Source organism: Apiospora hydei (genome assembly GCF_038363865.1).
Source record: "Apiospora hydei strain CBS 114990 chromosome Unknown utg000004l_segment0_segment0, whole genome shotgun sequence".
Classification (NCBI taxonomy): Eukaryota; Fungi; Ascomycota; class Sordariomycetes; order Amphisphaeriales; family Apiosporaceae; genus Apiospora; species Apiospora hydei.
This window is the reverse complement of record NW_027117363.1, coordinates 8,779,366-8,798,389: the sequence shown is the minus strand read 5'-3', so window position 1 is coordinate 8,798,389 and position 19,024 is coordinate 8,779,366. Positions and strand designations below refer to the sequence as shown.

Sequence of the window (19,024 nt, the reverse complement as noted above, 5' to 3'; positions counted from 1 at the left end):
GAGATGGTCCCAAGGTTAAACTACCGAACCTGGCCTGGCAGGCTAAACTCTCTGGAGAGACCGAACCCGACCTTGTGACAGGCTTCTAATAGGGATAGGGGAGGGAATCTGAAAGAGCCGCTGCGTGCCGGAATCCGGACAGCATTATGTTATGTAGCTTGTGTCAGACCAAAAAGTGTTCTCATCATTGTCACAAGTCCCCCAAGGCGGCCCTTGCCAGACAGGACGATGCGAAGTCTTCGGGCAGAGAAAGAAAGCTGGGATTGGGAGTGTCAGGTTTAATGCTCGGTCGGGACTGATACCGTGGAATGGAATATGTAGAAACCCTTTTTCCGAAGTGCCCATCCGATGCTTATTAAAAACCAATTTACCCATTGATGTGCAAAGGAGGGGGGCCCTGGTTCGGCGGGCGATGGTGCAAGTACTCAGTCAGCAGCAGCATTGCATACGCCTACCTGCCTGACTGACCCGACCCGACCTGACCTTATATTTGTTCCTGTAGGGAGCGAGCCTGACTCGAAGATGTTTCATTGCGGGTCATTGATGTTTTCTTGGTACTCTCGTGTTTCTGCCTGCCAGGTAGGCTAACCTCGGCTTCCAGATGGTGGTAGCGGCATTATACTTATCCCTTTCGTCGCTCGATGGCGTTGCATAGGCTCTAGATCGGTCTATTAGTTGAGTAAGTAGTGCTGGTCCTGGGCGCATATCGTGGCCGGGCCAGGAGCGCCGCTGTCGGGGGGAGGGGGTGGTGGAATGCCGCAGTGCGACTCATGAGGGATCTGCGTTCTGCATCGTCCGGACTGTCTGGGCCTGGCTACCCAATCGGGCTCGGTATATCTGGATTGCTGGCAGAGGCAGAGTCGAGGCAGAGTCGAGGCCTCGAGGGGGAGGGGACGCGACGAGAGGATGCTGAAGTCTGTAACAGCTACTGACGTTGTTTCCGTCCCACCGACGATAGCGGGTTTCATATGCCCAATTTGGGAAGCTACAATTAGACTTCATACTAACGCTTGTTGCCGGCGCCCTTGCCTTGCGCCTGCCGGGCCCTTTCCACCTTTCCACTCCCCCAATCGCCAATGCCCCCCCGTTGATTGATCCATTGGATCATTGGATCCTGTCCAGAGTCCAGACTGGAACCCAGCAAAATGCCAGACAAAAAGGCTACACGCACCTATCCCAGCATAAAGAAAAAAAAGAGCTCTGGCGGAAGTCAATCAATCCCTCTCTCTGCCTGCCGAGTGCCTAGTCCAGTCCACCTCCGCCTAGACTCCTCCTCCTCCCGCAGACAGACGGGGGAAAAGTAAGACGGATGGATGTACTTATTAATTCTCGAGGTGCCACTTCCCCAACGAGATGATCATGTAATGTTCTCTCTCTCACGTGGTCTCACAAAAATCTCGATAATAGTGACATCAAAAAGTAGTCGGAAACGAAATGACCTGGCTTGAATTCAAATTCAATCAATCGGCTTCCTCGGCTTGCATCGTTGGCCGTTGACCCAGACTTCTCTTCAATTCTGTTCTGCTCGGTTCTGCTCTGCTCTGTCCTGTTCTGTCTCAACCTGCAAGACATACGCACATACACTCAACCACAACCAGAAGATTTCCCATACTCACACAACCTGACCGGCCATTGGGCATCATCATCATTATCAACTTCACTGCCAACGACCCATTTCATACAATCATCAATCCATGGTGATACGCCTACCCCGGTGACGTGTGGAGCCATCATCATCATCATCAGCATCATCTTGACCTTGCGGTATCGTCACAAGCTCTTGGCTTTGGCCCGTTGTTCGATTCGTCTTGAGGAGCACCAGCAGTCTGTAACGAGAGTGGTTGTTTCAGATACCCGAACCGCCGCTTCTGCCGACTACATTCACATATACACCCGCTCGCCATGTCTTCATTCGCCGGGAACGTGGTTGACATACCGACGTCTGGCGACTTTGTGCTGGCCAACAGTCTGCTAACAGAAAGGAATTCAAAGGACAGCTTGCTCTTGCGCCTTCCAAGAGAGGTAAGTCTATGGGCTCGGAAACGAGAAACATATCCGTGGAAAGCGGCCAATGCTCACTGTACCCTCAGCTGCGCCTAATCATATACGAGTATTCTGTGGCGTTGGATAAGCCCGTGACCCCGAGGCAGACCATTGCCAGATCAAACAAGTTCACCTGGGGAGATGCTCGCCGTGCACCTGTCCATGCCCACCATGGGAACGCCGGCCATGTCTACAAATCCATCGAGACGCAACACTTGACCGTCGTCAGCTTGCACAGGACTTGCAGGGCCATTCACAATGAGCTGAATGCACTGCCGATTTTCTACCGTGTGAACGAGTTCGAGCTGGCATCTCAGCGCGATATCCACGTCTTCCTCGCAGCCTTGACTCCGGAGCGCCGCGATGCCATCCGGAGGATCACGCTGGCCGCCGTCGCGGCATGGAAGCCGTTTATTCACACTTTCGACGAAAACGTCAATCATGACATGATGGCACTACTGGCTCACTGCCGGGATCTCCGGGAGGTCAAGATGCTTGTTACACCAAACAGCTCGTACTGGATGTACGAGCGCGACCCGGAAAAGCTCGAGCGTGAGCTGCTCCGGGAAATCCGGGATTTCACCGACGCGGCGTTGTCTCGGGATGGCAGCATTGGTCTCGAAAGGGGAAGCCAGCAGTGGTGGGATTTGCCCATGTTGGACGTCCAGTTCAACCTCAAGGATTCCGCAGGGTGCTCATCGAGATACGACCAATGTCTGCAAGCGTGCCGCGACAGCAAAGACATCAAAAAGGCAATGCAAGAGCTTCAAATAGCTTTGGCAGCACGCAAGAAGGACCCGCGGATTCCTCGGCCGGGTCTAAAGGAGTTCTATTGCACGGCCGACTATCAAAAAGCTCTAGAACGTGCTCCTCTCGACTTCATCGGAGAGAACCGCATGACATTCGAGAGGTTAGCCGACCCGACAACTATTTCGTCCCGTACGAGGTCATATACAAAAGCACTTCAGAATGTCAACAGCTTGGGCACGGTTGACACGTACCTTTTGAGCAAATATAACATGGAGGGCCAGCTGCAGTGGGAGCTATCCAGGATATTAGATCTCCAATGGGGCAAGAGCACGATTGAGGCTCTGGTGGCCTGGAAGTATGGCCACGATGACTATCCCCACCGGCATCCGTCTCGGGAACCGTTATACGTCCTGAGCACGGCCAGATGCCACGAATTCCTGCGGCAATATTTCTACCAGTCCATGCAGAGCATCGAGAGCCACCAGCTCCTACCGGCCAACGGCTCGGGCGAGCTGAGGCGGCATTACGAATGGATGACGAAGCATCCGACGCCCAACGACTGCGCCGAGGAGTACGAAGACATGATGGTGCCGGGCCGGCGGCAGATGTGGCGCGTCATGAACTCGGACTGGCAGAGGCGGATCAAGAGCCTGGCGGCCACCATCAAGAAGCGCGAGACGGCCGAGGCTCGTGAAACGAAGAAGCGCAAGGCCGAACAACAGGCGGTTTCGGTCCGGACCAAACGGGCGGCCACCAATAAGGCTATGAAGAAGGCGGCATGTGTAAGTACGGCGAGTGGAGCAGCCAATGCATCCAGCCGCCCACGATCCCGGGTTTTGAGGGGCACCAGGTCATGTTAGGGTCATTGGGCCGTTTTTGATTGCATAGACGAAAAAGAAAACCATAATATCACTACTACAAACAAGAACAAGAACAAAACAACCGTATATCCATTGGTGCTTTTTTTTCTTCTTCGGGAAGAACCGCTCCTAGTCTAGTGTGCAATGAGAGAGAACATGCAACTCTTCGCGAAGTTGCCGCCCAGTCCAGGAAGAGGCCAGGTGCAAAAGCACGGGTCTAGGGTTTCATGCTCATACGGCACCACATACATGTTTTGCACGAGGTTCACGTATCGCGGACTGAGCCGATCGATACTCATGAAAGGCAAGTCTTGCCATAGATGCCGAGTTCGCCGAATTCTCTGCAGGCCGTACTGTTACAGCGGGGACAGCTTCTATAACCACTTGAATAATTGCATCATAGCTGTAGCAATCGTCGAGTGGATAGCAGCTATGTACGTAGGTACCCAGTCAATGTTCATGTATATGTCCGTCGCCCAAAAGCTTCCGGTACAGTCGATAGGTAGTAACCCAAAGTGTGTAGCAGTCATGATTCCAGAAATCCGTTTTCGGAATTCCCAAAAGCGGTAACCGGGTAGGTTTGTAGGCGTCATGGCACGACCTTGTCACACCGACCATGGCCGACAAGATCGGTCTCCCTCTCCGATCCGAGTGGCGCTTCTCCGTTTACCAAAGGCCCAGAACACTACATAACTAACTTGTTGATCATGCCCCCGTCATTCAACAGTCAAGGTTTAATGGATTTATTTTATTCTTTGTTTTCCCAACCACTGCCTCCACTCCCCCATCTTTGGCGGGCCCCCGAAGCTTCCTAATATGCTGCACGACTATGTAGAGAGCATTATTTACATACGCAAGTCAGTCTGTTCGGGAAATGAAGAGAAAAATAAATAATGAGAATATGCAGACTCTGGATAACATAAAATCCAAATCAATCAGGGTACTGATGCAAGAGGCCCCCTATCTCTCGCAAATACAGAGGGCATTGCTGGTATCACTAGTATGATATAACGCTATGAATGGACGGTGCGTGTAGCGACAAGAAGGGGTGCGATGCGAGGTGTTTTGTATGTAGGCAAATATGGCAGGAGTTGTGGAGGAGAATGATGCAGAGGAGACCGCGTCGTCGATTGGTTTGTGTGGTAATCGGACGATGATAAATAGCAGATGAGAGAGGCCGAGACCAACAGCAAGGTCTGGTAACCGGAGAGAAAAGGGGATAACGATGAAAACAAAAGGATCAAAATCTCCAGCGAGATATAGCCTTCCAACCCTTGCAACTCCCCGAAACGCCAAGCATCAAGTCGTAAGAAATATGCATCAAAATCATTACGATTCCAGGAAGCAGCGTGGGCGGTCTTTCGCTCCCTGCAAACGAATCCCGATTCCATTGTCTTTTCTTTGCTTTTCGTTTATCGTCCATAGTACTTGTCGGCAGCGAGCATGGCTAGTACCATGACAGCGAGCCCGCCGACCAAGGCGAGTCACAAGACAGAGCAGTCCGTAAAAGACCTGAGAAAAATAGAAAGGTAACCCGTCAACAAATCGTCGTTTTTAACTTTCAAAAGAAGATGACATTCTTAGCCCAATACGTTACCATATGAACGAAGGACATCGGGCAATGGCGAGGGAGGGCGAGAGCCAGTGCGCGGAAAGGGGCAAGAGCTTACCATCTGCTTGATTCCCACTCCACGATCCAGCGACAGCAGATCTTGAGCCTCTCCCGAACACTGGACCTCCCGAGAAGCCTGTACTTCTCCTCATCGCTCACTGGTAAGATGCTTGCGAACCACCAGGGGAACCTGGCGGGGTCGTTGGGGCATTCGCCGTATATCGCGAGAACACGAGTTGTAAGCCAGGCGACGCTTTGGCTTCTCATGCGCCTCACGAAATCTACTCCGAAGTCGAGGAGTTCGCGTGTCGCCATGCCATCTAGCTCTTCCATGGTCAAAGAAGCTGGTGAAGGGTGGCCGGCTGATCGGGGTGTCTGGACCGAGGTAGTTGTTGTGGTATCCGTCGTTTCCGTCGATCCTCCATCAACGTGATCGATCCGCGCGAAATTCTGGACGCCCCTTGAGCGCATAGTTTCGAATACCTCGGTGGCCTCTTCTTCGGCCAAGCCAACATCGTCAAGTTTCTCAATGTTGCCCACCATATATCCATCCAACAAGGCATGCTTAAGAACCTTGAACCGCGAAACCCCTACCGTTTCCACAAGGCTGCGGCCGTCGGGGAAGAATTCGATGTTGACAATGCGAAGAAGCGTACCAATGGGCAAGAAGTTGGCACGCCCATTGGCTTCGCTTGGTTGCGTATACAGCACCATGCCAAAAGTGCGGTTCCCATCCATTGCCCGTCGTATCATGAGTCGGTACCGCGGCTCGAAAACATGCAGGAACGTCGGCATGGTAGGGAAGGAGATTGTGCAAACAAAGAGTGGAACGTCGTAGTCGCCCTGGGCCTGCTGCTCCAGCCTCGCAGCTTGCGCTCGGAGCGCGACGGTGTCAGCCCAGAAACCGTTAATGATATTCGTGAGTCGCTGATTCGAAGGGAACGAGTTTGGGTTGAGTTGTGGCTGTATCAACAACTCCCGCCGGCATATGGGGCAATGTTCCGAGTGGTCCAACACTCGATGCAGGCAGACGCGACAAAAGGTATGGCCACATGCCGTCGTCAAGGGGTCAAGGAAGAGCGCGTAGCACACTTGGCAGTCCATCTCGGTTCTGGTTGATTCCTTTAATCGGGTGAATGCGATCACGTCGATTTGTGACACTTCGTCCTCCCCTGCACCACAAGTCGTATAAGACACCTCGGCGTCATAGCCAAGCCTGCCCATTTCCGCCAGTATATAGGTCGACACGACGCGCCCACCCTTCAGCAAACAAGCGTCATCCTCCTTTTCCTTTACGCTGGACAGTCCCGCAACATCCCACGGGTCTTGAACTGCGATGCGTGTGGAAATATCTGACACGCCCGTAACGTCTCGGTCTTGCTCGATGGTTGTCTTGATCAGCGTCAATGCCTTGTTCAAGGTCACATCGACGCTGCAATCGCCCAAGGCATGCTCCTTTTTGCAGTCCTCAAACGGGCACGTGAAGCCTTGAAGCCGTCCCGTGGTCGCGGGCCACGATATGTTTGTGCGAATATGCGTGGCGGGAATGCAGTGCTTGCAAAGACTTCGACCGCATGGCAGAGTGGCCGGCTCTTGGAGTATGCGAGAGCACACCCCACACTGGATGAGCCTTATGATCTGGCGTACATCCTTGACGGCGCTGAGAAGCTTCTCAGCGGCAGCAAGCGGCTTCTCCGTGCCGGCCGGGTTAAAAATGGGCGACTCGCTCTTCTCAAGCGAGGAGCGGGAAGTTGGACTGCCGGACGAGGGTGACGGGGGAGGTATCGTCGAGTTGGGATTTGCTTCGATGGATGACATGAAGGCTCAGGTCATTCAGCTTCTAGCTGGTCAGATGGGGAGATGTAGAACCAAGCCAATCCTCCCAGCAGAAGTAAGAAAAAAGAAAAGAAAAAATTGTCTATGTGGTTACCGTAACAGGAACATGTACGTGAGTGGTCTTGCGCAGCAGACCTACACTACATCTATCTTGGGTGTTGGGCTGAAGTGTGCGAACGAGCGAGCGGAGGGTCAAAAGTGATGACGCTTAGGATCCGCGCAGGCTCAGGTCAGAAAGGTCAGAAAACAATATCAGGGGTCCAGATAGAGCAACAAGGCCCCAGAGAAATTCTTTAGCTTGGACTGCTTGACCCAGACAGATGGAGAACAGAGCATGTGTAGGGATGATGGCTGCTTGGTCTCGAAACCCGGCGATACGGGCACGGCAGGTACTATGTAAGTATTTCGGCCGAGGAGAGGAAATAAGAGTCGGGTTATGATTGGGCTTGGGCGAGAGAGCGAGGAAACCGGACGCCTAAAAGCGTCAAAGAGCTGGAAAGTCCGTCGCGAGGGACAATATATCGCGGGCGCAAGCAACATGGTGTGAGAGATTATGTAGCAGGTCATCATTACAGGGCATGTGTCCCAGCAAGAGGGACCCCAGACAAGAAGCAGTGCTGGGTATATGACGTGTATCGGTACTTGGGAGCCCATTGTCTCGACTTTGGCCGGCCGTTATTGGCTCGTAACGCCACAGCGATCTCGATCCGCAAAACGTACTGTGGCCCGCGCGGCAAACCTGCATTGGGCCTTGGCTTTCTCGTCGCGCCAAGGCTGTGGCGGCCGTGGTGGGAGAAAAGGCGAGGAGATGGCGACTCAATTTGGACGCAGACAGAGGAAAACTCCGCTGCTTGCAGGGAAGAAGGATAAAAGAGCCTGCCCTAGGAGGCATACAGGAACTCGAGGAGGCTGATAGGTGGAGCATCCGACAGGACCCTGCTTGAATCGCTTGGTCTAGTAACAAAGTCCGTATGCAGGCTTGCAGCTAGTTACAGCGACTTAGTATGCAATAGGTTACATAGTTCCCGTGTCCGAATGAAGTGCTTCCAAAGCTAGTCAGAGGTCGTAACATGAGTCGCCGAGATACGACGCTGACGGCGGTGACAGATGCCGTACCCACCAGTGGCCTCAAGATCTCGAGTCGTAGGTTGCAAGGTTGTATCAAATGTAGGCGGTATGGATTCTTCTTGAAGTGACAGATGCGTCTAGACTGTCCCCTTTGATGGCTCTTTCCTCCTCTCGTGCCTGGGAGCAGAGTTTGAAATGCGTTGAGGTTGAGCCAATGGAAGATAGCTGCATGCAACTACACTTGACGCTGTTGCAGTGTATTTCGTTCTGGACTTCAAAGGAAAGTGCAGGCGTCATCTAATAGCTTAATCGGTGCTGGGGGATAAGCTCTGACATCAAAGACGTGGGGTAGGGACAAGAGCCAATGGCCGTTGGGGATAGTCTGTCGGCCCTGCATGCATATCATGGCCAGATTCGAAAATGCGCCGCAAAGAAAAAAAAAGAAGAAGCTCCTTCGATAGGTAGGTAGGTATCGTCTGAGCAGTCTCGAAACATGCCTAACCTATTGTCTGTTGAAACGCACATGTAGATTGTAATAGGGATGGGCAGCACAGCAGGCAGTGGTTGAGGGTCCCAGCTCATGTGCAGCATTTTTGCTTCTTCTCTTACCTGCTGAACAAATGGGAGTCTGTAGTTAAACCCAGTTGGGGAAGTCGAGATTTGATCACCACCAACAACGCCTACGTAGGCGTAGGCACCGTACATTGGCGCACTCGCATTCGGCAACGACGCATGTCCGCTGTCCGACGTGAGAAACGTACCTGTGGTAATTCAGGCAAGTACCGCTACTTCTCGCGACTTGCAGAGCGCCTTGCAGCGAAGGCATGTTCTGTCCTGTCCGGCATCTGAGTGCGTGTCCGACAGCCCAGTATCCTGATGATGGGGTGCTTCTTCGATGCGCGGCACACGGCGCGAGGCAGGAAATCGAAAAGCTATCGGCGCTAAGCCATGTACGTGGTATTCTGTGTGTGTTCAAAGGAAGACAGAGGTAAAGGGATTGCGGTAAGTCGTCCTAGTCCCTATTTTGCGGGTGGGCTAAAACGTGACTACGAGTACTGACTTCATAGACTTCACATGCTGTGTGGGGCATATTGGTCTGTAGCACGTTGCAACGACACAACAACCTTAGAACAACAGCCTCTGCGAACAGCATGCCGTTTCTGGCTACATGTCTGTTACTAGTAGAAAAAGGCTTATTATCCATTTGCCTGCGCTACGCGTCACATACACTGTCTACAAGTCTCGACAGGAAACCTGAAAAGTTCTAGAAGCAACGCGGCCAGTGCCTATCCAAATACTAGCCGCAAACATCGTTCAGCCTGTCAGCCTCACTCATCCCTTAATATGGACCCGTTCGTTGTCCTTTGCTACCAGATACATGGCGAATGACGGCTCTTAGTTTGCTTTAACGCGTACTGCCGCCACACGATCCCTCTTCTACTTTTTGTTCTGCTACCATGTAGAAGCAATTGTAGGCAATATCGCCCCCGGCCTGTCACGTCTGTCTCTGCCCGGATGTACGGGGCCTTGTGGTCGATCAATACCCTTTCGGCGCTATTGATACTTAACAAATGATAGTGCGGTTGCATGCAACAGAACCTTGCGCTTCGTACATGGCGCTATCTACAGCGCGCCGCTCCCGGGTCCACCGCGGATCTCAGGGTCTCCGTCCACGGGGCACGGGGTAGTGGCCCGGTGGTTACATAAGGTAAGGTAGACGGCTTGAAAGGCAAAGGTGCGCCTTCGTTGGTTGTTCGACGTGGTGATCGGTCAGGATATGGGCAATCGTCTGAGCTCTCTTCACTAACCAAAGCATCAATGATGCCACGGATCTCCTTCACCGCGGGATACGACGCAATGATTGTCGACATGGCAACTTCGAAGAGGCACAAGATTTTGATCAACATCGAACGTGGCGATTTGACATGCCACTCGCATCAAGACCGCAGCCTCATCAAGTAGCTATAGGGTTCGTTGGCTGGATCGAGGAATGGCTATGCTAACTAGCTGTTGACAATCTGCGAAGATGTCTTCGTCCCAATAAGCATCTAGCCAACATCTGCTTGTAGACCTCCGCCCGAAACTATTGAAAGTGAGCTCCATGCTAGACCGCTCTGGAGTAGGATAAATACCTAGCTCCCCGGCTCATGTTACTTCCGTTTCCAAGGGGCGGATTTGTCATTGCCGGATGCTTTGATGCAGCAACAATAATACGCTACTTTGCTGTTCATCGTCAAATGAGACTCAAGCGCTGTAAGTAGCCCGTTTCGTCAATATGACTTTTATAGGGGTTATCTTCTGCTTTATAGGGCGTTTTGTGTATGACGATTATGGGAATATATTTTCATCCTACACAGAAGCGTTTGGAGGTAACCAATTCCTTCGTTGTCAAGCTCCATGGGGAAGAGACGAATTGGTTCTTGCGTGTCGCGTTACGGTCTAATTGTCAACAGGCACGAGATATATGAGATACCGGGAGAAGCGTTCCAGACCTAGGGAAACTCCCCTTGCTGCCGCCGGAGAGCCCCGTTGTTGTCGGTGTCGTTCTCCTTCCACCGTATTGGAAGCGCCAGCGTCGTCCACCTTCCTCACAGGTTTAGGGCATGATCCATGCTTCTCTTGTCATCTAGGTAATGTAGTATATATGCGGTCGGAGCGAGGCGAAGCCAGCCAATAAGACCAGTATGGGCTCGAGGGACTCCTTGACTAGAGATGTAGCCAGCCGCGTATATATTGAATGTTTCCTGGCTTACTCGATAGCTTCCGGTCATCCCTTTGTATAAATCAAGTTTTGGCCTTACCTTATGGAATACGGCCAGTGAATGTGTGAGAGGCACAATGAAGGGTGATTCATCCAGTTGTGTCATTTAGGGAGACCCTCAACGACATTGCTAGCCAGCCGTACCCCTCAGTCGTTGCTCAAAGTGCTCGTCATGAGATATACTTCTTTGCGTGACTTCTTCTACTACTATGGTTTAATCATAACCATTAGTTACAGTTGTCAATATGAAGGTATACAGCCTTCGATTACTAACGTCTACCACTACTGGTGAGGGGAAAGGGGTCCTCCTTACACTACCCCGAGCTTGGAGCACGTGTACAGTACGGTCATGAGAACTTACGCCATGTCAATAAACAACATATCCTTGGTTAGATGGACAGCGAAACGGGTGGCTGTTCCCGAGATGCAAGACAAAGCATGTTCTGTCACATCAACACCAGTTCAGAAGCACCATGCTCGAGTGGCATACATGATCTAGCATCTAACCTACGACAAGCATTGAAGGGCCCATCGAGTGTGAAGAAGTATGCTTGATAATTAAATCCACGTGGTGTAGCTTATGAGAAGCAAAGCCCAGGTTTTTCTTTTCTTTTCTTTTCTAATAGTATATAGTGTCAATTAACAAGGTATCTATATACTCTACATCATGAGCCAACTAATCATACAGGTACGTATATTGCTGAGGCAGCTCCTATCACGCATGGTGGCAGCCTGTATGGAAAAGTACGCGGCAATTACATGCCAAACAGCAATTTCGACCAGTACCAGGCCCAACGAACTATCCAGCGCACTGCGAGGCACGGTAGATGATCCGTTTGCCGAGATGAATGCTAGAGTCACTTGGAAGATAGGGGCAATAAAGATTACGAAGTCATACACAGCTCTACCAACTCTGCCATGCATAGCCCAGAGACACGGTTCCTAGAAGAAGACTTGCCAATCTCGCCTCGCTAGCGAAGCGACGGCATGCTTCCAGCCAGAATTCTTGAGTGCCCTTGTAGACCGCCGGCCTTCACATAAGGAGCAACAGCCAGTGGCCACACTGCCGAGCCCGTCAACCTGGAGGATGTTGAAGAGGATGAGGACGCTTGATTTCTCTAAGCTGTCAGAAAGAGAGAGGGAGGCTTGCTACTGAAGCCCTTGCTATTCCGTTTGCCTGCCTGCAGCTTCCTGCAGTACAACCTGTGGCTTCTCCAGTCTTCCAGAACTAACTGAGGAGCGAGTGGACAGCCGTTTGGTCAGGTACAACTATGACCCCCAACCCATGACAGTCTGTGGTGCCCCTATTCGTGATATCCCTGATGTGCGCGCGATGTGCCTTGCAGCCTTTTCAGAGGCGACGTCAAGATGCACGCCAACCATATAGTAACACAGTGATAAACCATAGAAACGTTGGCACTGCAATGCCTTGAACATTCAAGTCAACATCAATCAAGCGGGAGCTTATTAATCTCGTAACGTCCGTATACGAGCCCATGGATAGGCTGCCAGCCGTTTCACTATGGGGGGTTATAACCCGTGATAGGAGAAATATTTACTTATACAGGATCTAGCCTTATAGCCCCCTTTGACGTAAAAAGAGGGGATTGCATCGTACTGCATATGCCTTCTCCTCAGCGAAGTCGGAGATCCGTACCGGGCAAACGGGACAGCTGTTCAGTTTGCGCCCGACGTCCAATCAGGAGCTTCACTGGCGATACTGTGCAGGACCGGAAAAGCAAACGCGTTCGGGCTGATGAGAGACACTGAAGCCACCCACCATCCTGGCTGACATGTGCTACTGCTGCTGCAGAGTCGACCCAGCCGTGTGATTCGTGGCACACAGCCTACTTCTTATATCTCCGGTTGCCTGCAGATGGCGATGACGACGATGACGAGTAGAAGGCAACGACAGCGGTACATACCGTCGGGCGCCCAGTAAACCCGATGCGCCCAACTTCAGCTCTAATGGGAGTGTGTGGTTGACTAATCAACGGGGCGGTCCGCATCATAGGAGAGAGAAAGCAATAAAAAAAAGATGAGACTACCTATGATCAAACAGATCCGAAAGAGGACCCAGTTGCGTTCTTCAGGCTATATGCATGCTGGTTACTGGTTGCTGCTGAAACGAGACAAGCCAGCGCAGGCCAATCTCTGCTCTGTTCTTGGGCTTGTCTGTCTCGGAAGAACCAGGAAAAGGTCGAACTCTCGGCTGCTGCTTGCTATTGCTTCTGCTTCCTATCACTACTGCTGCAATCGAATGTTCTCCCGCTTCTTTGATCAGCAAAGGCGGCAGGGTTAGTTGTGCGGGGAGTTTACCGGCAGCTAGATACGGTCCAAAGCTGAGCTGAGGTCACCTTGCATATGGCATATGTATGTATGAGTATGACTGACAGGATCGCCGCCCCCCTCCATCGATAGAAGCTGAGAAGGATCGATACTCAGTGTGGAGGAGTTGACGACAAAGGCATGATGGACAAGGTGGCGAGAAGGATGCGCAATATCGGTGGCCGGGTGGCCATACTTGGGGAAAACAACCAAGCAAGTCGTTGCTGGAAGAGCACCGGAGATAGTGGGACGAAGGCAAGACGATGGATGTGACCGGGGTGGTTCTGTGACTCCTATTGCAGGTTCGAGGATTCCGAAAAGAACCAATCATCTCATACCGAATCTGCGATTGGCTCAACTATTTTTGCAATTTCCCTAGAATTGATTAATGCACGTACAAATAGTCTAAAGCGGCTTGCTGCTTGCGACTGTTTGCTTTTTACCATGTGCAGTCTATAGGGCTATCCCTAGCTGCTTGCATCGGCTGTTCCTGGCCGCTCTGGGTGCAAATTCCCTGGACGTGAAGTAAGGGGGTAGATACCGTATGAGTGCACCTACACCTACTACCTGGCCTACCTACTACACATAACTGCAAGTCAAGCATGCCACGTGAAGGAGCGGTGGTGTGGCACAAAAGGGGGCGAGGGACTGACCGCGCCACGAGCTATTTCGGTTGACAGGAGAGCGGCGGAAGTATGAAATGGACCGACCGTGTATGTAAAGCCGAGAGGAGGAGAGGTCGACCGCCGCGGGAAGGGCTGCGCAAGAATGCGCAAAGGCTAACTGGATCCTCTAGCGGTGTCTGTTTGCCTGTCTGTTCCGTCCCCTTGCGAACGAGCCGCCGTACCCAACACATTCATCCTAGGGCGAGCGCGGGCTGGTTCGGGCACTGAGGGCGCAACCCCCCCTTGTCACTCATTGGGCAGTCACAAGTGTGTCTGCAACATGTTGACTCAGTCGCAAGGCCCGAGAGAAGTTGCGGTGATCTTTCCGGCTGTATAGCCGAAGAAATAAGCGCTGTAGGAGCCGAGTAGATGTCGCATTTTAATCACTAAGTTGCCGTATATTCATGAACTCCCTGAAAACCAGAAAAGAGTTCGTGTAAGTCTTTTTATGCCGCTGTTGCTGAGAAAGCGGACACCCGGTTATCCAAGTGTCCTGTCGGTGTGCCTTCCACTAAAATGACGCCTGCCAGTAGGTATTATTCGGGTTATGCGACGTTACCCGCCGAATAATAATGGGACCGAGGCAAATGATGTAGACGGTAGACCTCTCAGCTTCCTCTCGCTCTTGCCCTCTCCAAGGCTGCATGTCGCATGAGTTGACAGGCAAGCCGCTCAGGCCTAAGAGAAAACGTGCTTTGAAACAATGACGAACGGGTATCCATGACCAAGAGTCGGCAGGATACGAACGAGTTACGGCTAGTGCCCCTGTTGCTCCAGTCTTGGGCCGCCTGCTATCAATCGATAAGGCACGGAAGTTATTCTGCTACTAGCGGACAAAACGCACGAACTGACCCTGTCTGGGAAAACCTGCCTAGCGGGGAAGATAGCGCCTTTGCACGACAGGATAGCACGCAGGACTGGAAGCTGGGGAATCCAGCCTGATGTCAGGCGACTCGCCACCCAAAAAATTATTAGTATGATACACATACTCGTAGTAAGCATACATACATACCTACATACAATGTACAATCCATACCTCGACCTGGGAATGCATTCTAGGGCAAGCATTGGAGGGTTAACTTGCCATTGGAGACCCGGCAGTTCGGCGATTGGTGCCGACTGGATGGACATGGCCCAAGACCTCAGTCATCGGGCAGATAGTGGATAAGTCGAGCCATGTCAGTCGATGAGGCGGGAGTCAGGACTCGGCGATGGAGGCTCGTGCTCGTAAAAAATGCAAGAGATGCCGTTCATAATGTTATGTCGCCCACCAATGACGACTTGGGGGGCCTCGGGATTTCCTCCATTAGAACGAACCTCCCCCGCGCTCCCGAAAATAATGCAAAATATTTTAGGTCTCTGCGTACTACGATTAAATACATAAATTACCGCCCTCAAGCGTCCAGAAGTCACCGTGGAATACCAAAAGCAAGGATGGACCAATCCTGGGGTTTGCAGGATTCTAACCATGGCATAGCCGGATGTGTCGTAAATTTATGTGTATCATTCATTATCCTGCCCAATGCCACTCCGTGCCCTACCCGCATGTAAGTGAGTGGATTCGAGATTGATGGCTGCGCTCAATCAACTCTTTACCCTGGACCAGGAGAGAATCGTGAGGAACCCAACATAACGACATAGCCAATGCAGTCTGGTCTGGTCTGGTCGGTCCTACGGAGAGGGGAACGAAGAAGAAGAAGAAGAAGCGCAATTGCCTACAACAGACTATCAAGAAATGAACGCACCAAAGTAGAGAAGTAGCATTTGAGACTTGCAATGGCAATCTTATTCAAGACCCTGCAGATTGCCCATCGGGAAGACTAGGATTCGGATTCAGGTGTCAATCAGCTTCGAGAAGAAGTCGCTAACCTGGACCTGCCATTTGTAATCTAATCGATATCGATATCGAGTGATGCATGCTCATAGTGAATGCATCCATCCCCTCGCGTCGAACGGGTAAAGGGGTTGCATTGCGCAACAGGTGTATGCGTGTACCGTTGTCATATGAAGTCAGGGTGAAGTGTACATGAACACGTCAGGTTATTGGAGCTGAGGTTTGTGCACTCCCTGTGCTGAAATGACCTCACGGACGGGCGAGTATGTATGTACGGTATGGATCATTGTGTGTGTGCAGGCATTCAATTACGCACCTACGTGGTGTATTCACTAGGAGGTTGGAGGCCAATAAAAAAGCCAGGCTCCAATCAACCAGCTGCTGCTACTGCTACCATACCTGGGTAGCACCTTGTAGCAGACCTAACAGACCTAGCAAGCAGACCAACCGACCTAGCCAAAATCCAGCCCGGCACGGTTTACAGCACCCATTGAGCACCTACCACCAGTGGCCTGGCCGTCCCACTACGCAAAGACATTGATCAATCAAGATCCATCAGCCGGAACGCACACGCTCATTTTTAAGTACTGGAGAAACCTGAAAGTACCACCAAAAGTGGCCCGCCTAGGAAAAACGAAACAGAGCGGGAGCGCAGCAACCAGCACCAGCACCAAGCACCAGGCAGCGAGACGAGCGAGAGAGAGAAAAAGGCCTGCCAAGCACCCAGCAACAGACAAAAGTTAGCAAGGTTAGTGCGTGCACACCCAAGTAACGGACACACCCACCCACCACCCACTAGGTACCTGGCAGACTGAGTGCCCAGCTTGCCAGGTCCCCTCCCCACCATCGATACGACCGCACACCAGAAAACACAAGCACCACCAACCACACACACGCACACACCCACCCCGTCGGCCGGTCTCTTCCTGGTCGCTCGCTCTCTCCTCTGCTATCTCCGCTCACACTGGTTGCAGCCCTTGCGCGCAGAAACGAAAAATTTGAGACTGGAAAAAAAAGTCGCCCTTCCTCTTTTTCCCTCTCCTCCACCATTAACGATTCACCCATCATAGGTAATCGACCTCAGGAAGACATACTGCAGGTCTCTTTTCCCCATTTCCTTTTCCCTCTTTTGTAATTCTTTTTACATATCGAGGAAGGAAGAAATAATCCTGTCTGTTTTCGGTTTCTACTCATCAGAGCCGATAAGACACAAGTTCCGCCATCTCCACTCCTCCCAGGTTTCTGAAAGTGCTCTCTCATTCTTTGAGACAGCCGCCAGAAACAAGAGGCCAACCCAACTCCGACGACCATTTGTCACGACGTCCGCGCGTGTCCGGTTCACCATCTCCAGCTCACCCTCTCGCCACTTCGAGATCTTCTTCTCTGCAACTCCACCTTGCAGAAAAGAGTCCCTCCCGAAAATCGAGTCGGTTCGATCCATCTCGTCGCCTAATTTCTCCCAACGACAACCTACTTCTTCTTGCGCGCTGTCTCTAGATCTGCTGCGACACTCCTTTTTCCACTCTTTTCGGTTGATACCCAGTTTTTCGCCATCACGTTCTTTTTCTTCCCACGTCCAGTTCATATCGGAAAAGGGAAAAAAATTCAAAGAGGACGAGCTTGTTCGCATACTTTCGCAGAATAAGCGTATTTCTCTTCGGCCTGGTGTCAGCACTGAACCGTGGAAAGAGACGAGTCAAACCCACGAGAACCTGTCTCCGATTCCCAAGCGAGACTTGACCTTCGTTGTCTATAATTATCCACGGTCTTCTTTCGACTCGGATTTGATATTCGACTTCAGAGACCATATCCTTAGTTGATATTCTTCTCTAATTCATTCTTTCGAGCCCACGCCGCAAAGAACGAATCCAGAGAATTATTTTCAACCCCCAAACGGAAACGTCAAAACTCTCGCACACAAACAAGTCACATCACGAGCGCACTCCTCGCGATCCGTCACATATGACTTCCACCGGGAACCAACAAGCTCCCGTCCCAGCGCCGACCACCGCCACAACGTCAGCTCCGTCCTACGCTTCGGCTGCCGGCGCAGCGAAGAAGACGCCGCTGGTTGCGCAGGGTTCAGCACAGCAGCAACCCGTCGTTGCTGGAGGATCTGCTCCGCCACAACATGCTAAGTCTAACTCGGTTTCGCCAGTGAACGGTCGACCCAACTCGACAATCATGCCCGCAGTTCCTAAAGTCACAGGTCCTGCAGTTGCGCACGGTAGCCTCAACGGAGAGAGCCATAGCCGCAAGCCTTCTGTTACCATGACCGCCCCCAACGGTCCTAGCAACCCTAATGGGAAAAACATGCCACAATTCGGTTTCCCTGCCTCGCCGGCTGTTCAACATACAGCCCCTCAAGCAGGAGCTTCCGCACCTATTCCTATCCCTGGCCGCGATCCCCGGGTCACCTCGCCTCAACACTCGCCATCGCCCATCCCGCAGCCTTCAGCGAGCGGTGGCCGTCCTCCCGCCAACGCCCAGCAGGGCAGCACCGTCAACTTCGGTAGCTTCGATGGTAGAGGTGAGACCCACGGACGCCGCCCATCTGCCTCCCAGAACGCAGCTGGTCCCAATGCCCATGCGAGAAACGAGTCGTCCCAGTCGATGGTGAGCGACCCTAGCAACCAGGGAGGTCCTTCCGGACGTGGTGGCTTCCAGCAAGGAGGCCGTGGGCGAGGTGGCTACAACGGCAACTTCAACCCCAACCAGCAGCCGCAGATGGGATACCCCCTAACAACCAACATTACCGCGGTCAGCCGCCCCATGGCCGAGGAGGCATGAACCCCAACTTCCAAGGCCGCCCGGCCTCTTTCGCCGGCACCCCTCCTCAGACTCACGCCAGCCCGAGTCTTCGACACTCGACTCCTAACCCAGGCATGCCGCCCAACATGCCCCCCTACGGTTACTACGGCCCGCCTGTCATGGCACCTGGCATGCAACAAGTACAGCCCCCCTCTCACTCTTTGTTCGATCATACTTCATTCAAGCCTGGAAAGCAGCGCAAGCAACAGCATGGTGGCCGTGATGGCGAGAAGTACTCACAGACGACCACCCAACAACGCAACCGCTCAGGCTCGGTTCACGACAACATGTCGCAGGAGCGAAATGGGAAGTCCAAACGCGGGAAAAACAAGCGTGTGGATAACCGATTTGCACCAAACGATATGATGTGGGACCGTAGCCGTGGACAGTTCCCAACTGAGCGTGGAGAGCGCATTGATATGCAGCCGCCCTTCCCCCTGAACAGCCCCCAATGAT

The 19,024-nt window shown here is 52.3% G+C and overlaps 4 protein-coding genes across 4 annotated transcripts; 3 read left to right on the top strand and 1 right to left on the bottom strand.

The window, feature by feature from the left end:
• Positions 1 to 1,902: 1,902 nt before the first annotated feature.
• PG997_005228 (uncharacterized protein) lies at positions 1,903 to 3,653 on the top strand (the record flags this gene model as incomplete). The annotated part of the gene is made up of 2 exons (XM_066809543.1): positions 1,903 to 2,022; positions 2,091 to 3,653. 2 exons carry the CDS (start codon positions 1,903 to 1,905, stop codon positions 3,651 to 3,653), a joined length of 1,683 nt encoding a protein of 560 aa, XP_066673161.1.
• Positions 3,654 to 5,319: 1,666 nt separating this feature from the next.
• Positions 5,320 to 7,083, bottom strand: PG997_005227 (PUA-like domain-containing protein; the record flags this gene model as incomplete). Its single annotated transcript, XM_066809542.1, has 1 exon — positions 5,320 to 7,083. One exon carries the CDS (start codon positions 7,081 to 7,083, stop codon positions 5,320 to 5,322), a length of 1,764 nt encoding a protein of 587 aa, XP_066673160.1.
• A 10,636-nt stretch (positions 7,084 to 17,719) lies between these two features.
• On the top strand, positions 17,720 to 18,547 carry PG997_005226 (uncharacterized protein; the record flags this gene model as incomplete). The annotated part of the gene is made up of 1 exon (XM_066809541.1): positions 17,720 to 18,547. The coding sequence occupies one exon, from the start codon at positions 17,720 to 17,722 to the stop codon at positions 18,545 to 18,547; it is 828 nt and encodes a 275-aa protein (XP_066673159.1).
• A 107-nt stretch (positions 18,548 to 18,654) lies between these two features.
• Positions 18,655 to 19,023, top strand: PG997_005225 (uncharacterized protein; the record flags this gene model as incomplete). The annotated part of the gene is made up of 1 exon (XM_066809540.1): positions 18,655 to 19,023. The coding sequence occupies one exon, from the start codon at positions 18,655 to 18,657 to the stop codon at positions 19,021 to 19,023; it is 369 nt and encodes a 122-aa protein (XP_066673158.1).
• Position 19,024: the final 1 nt, after the last annotated feature.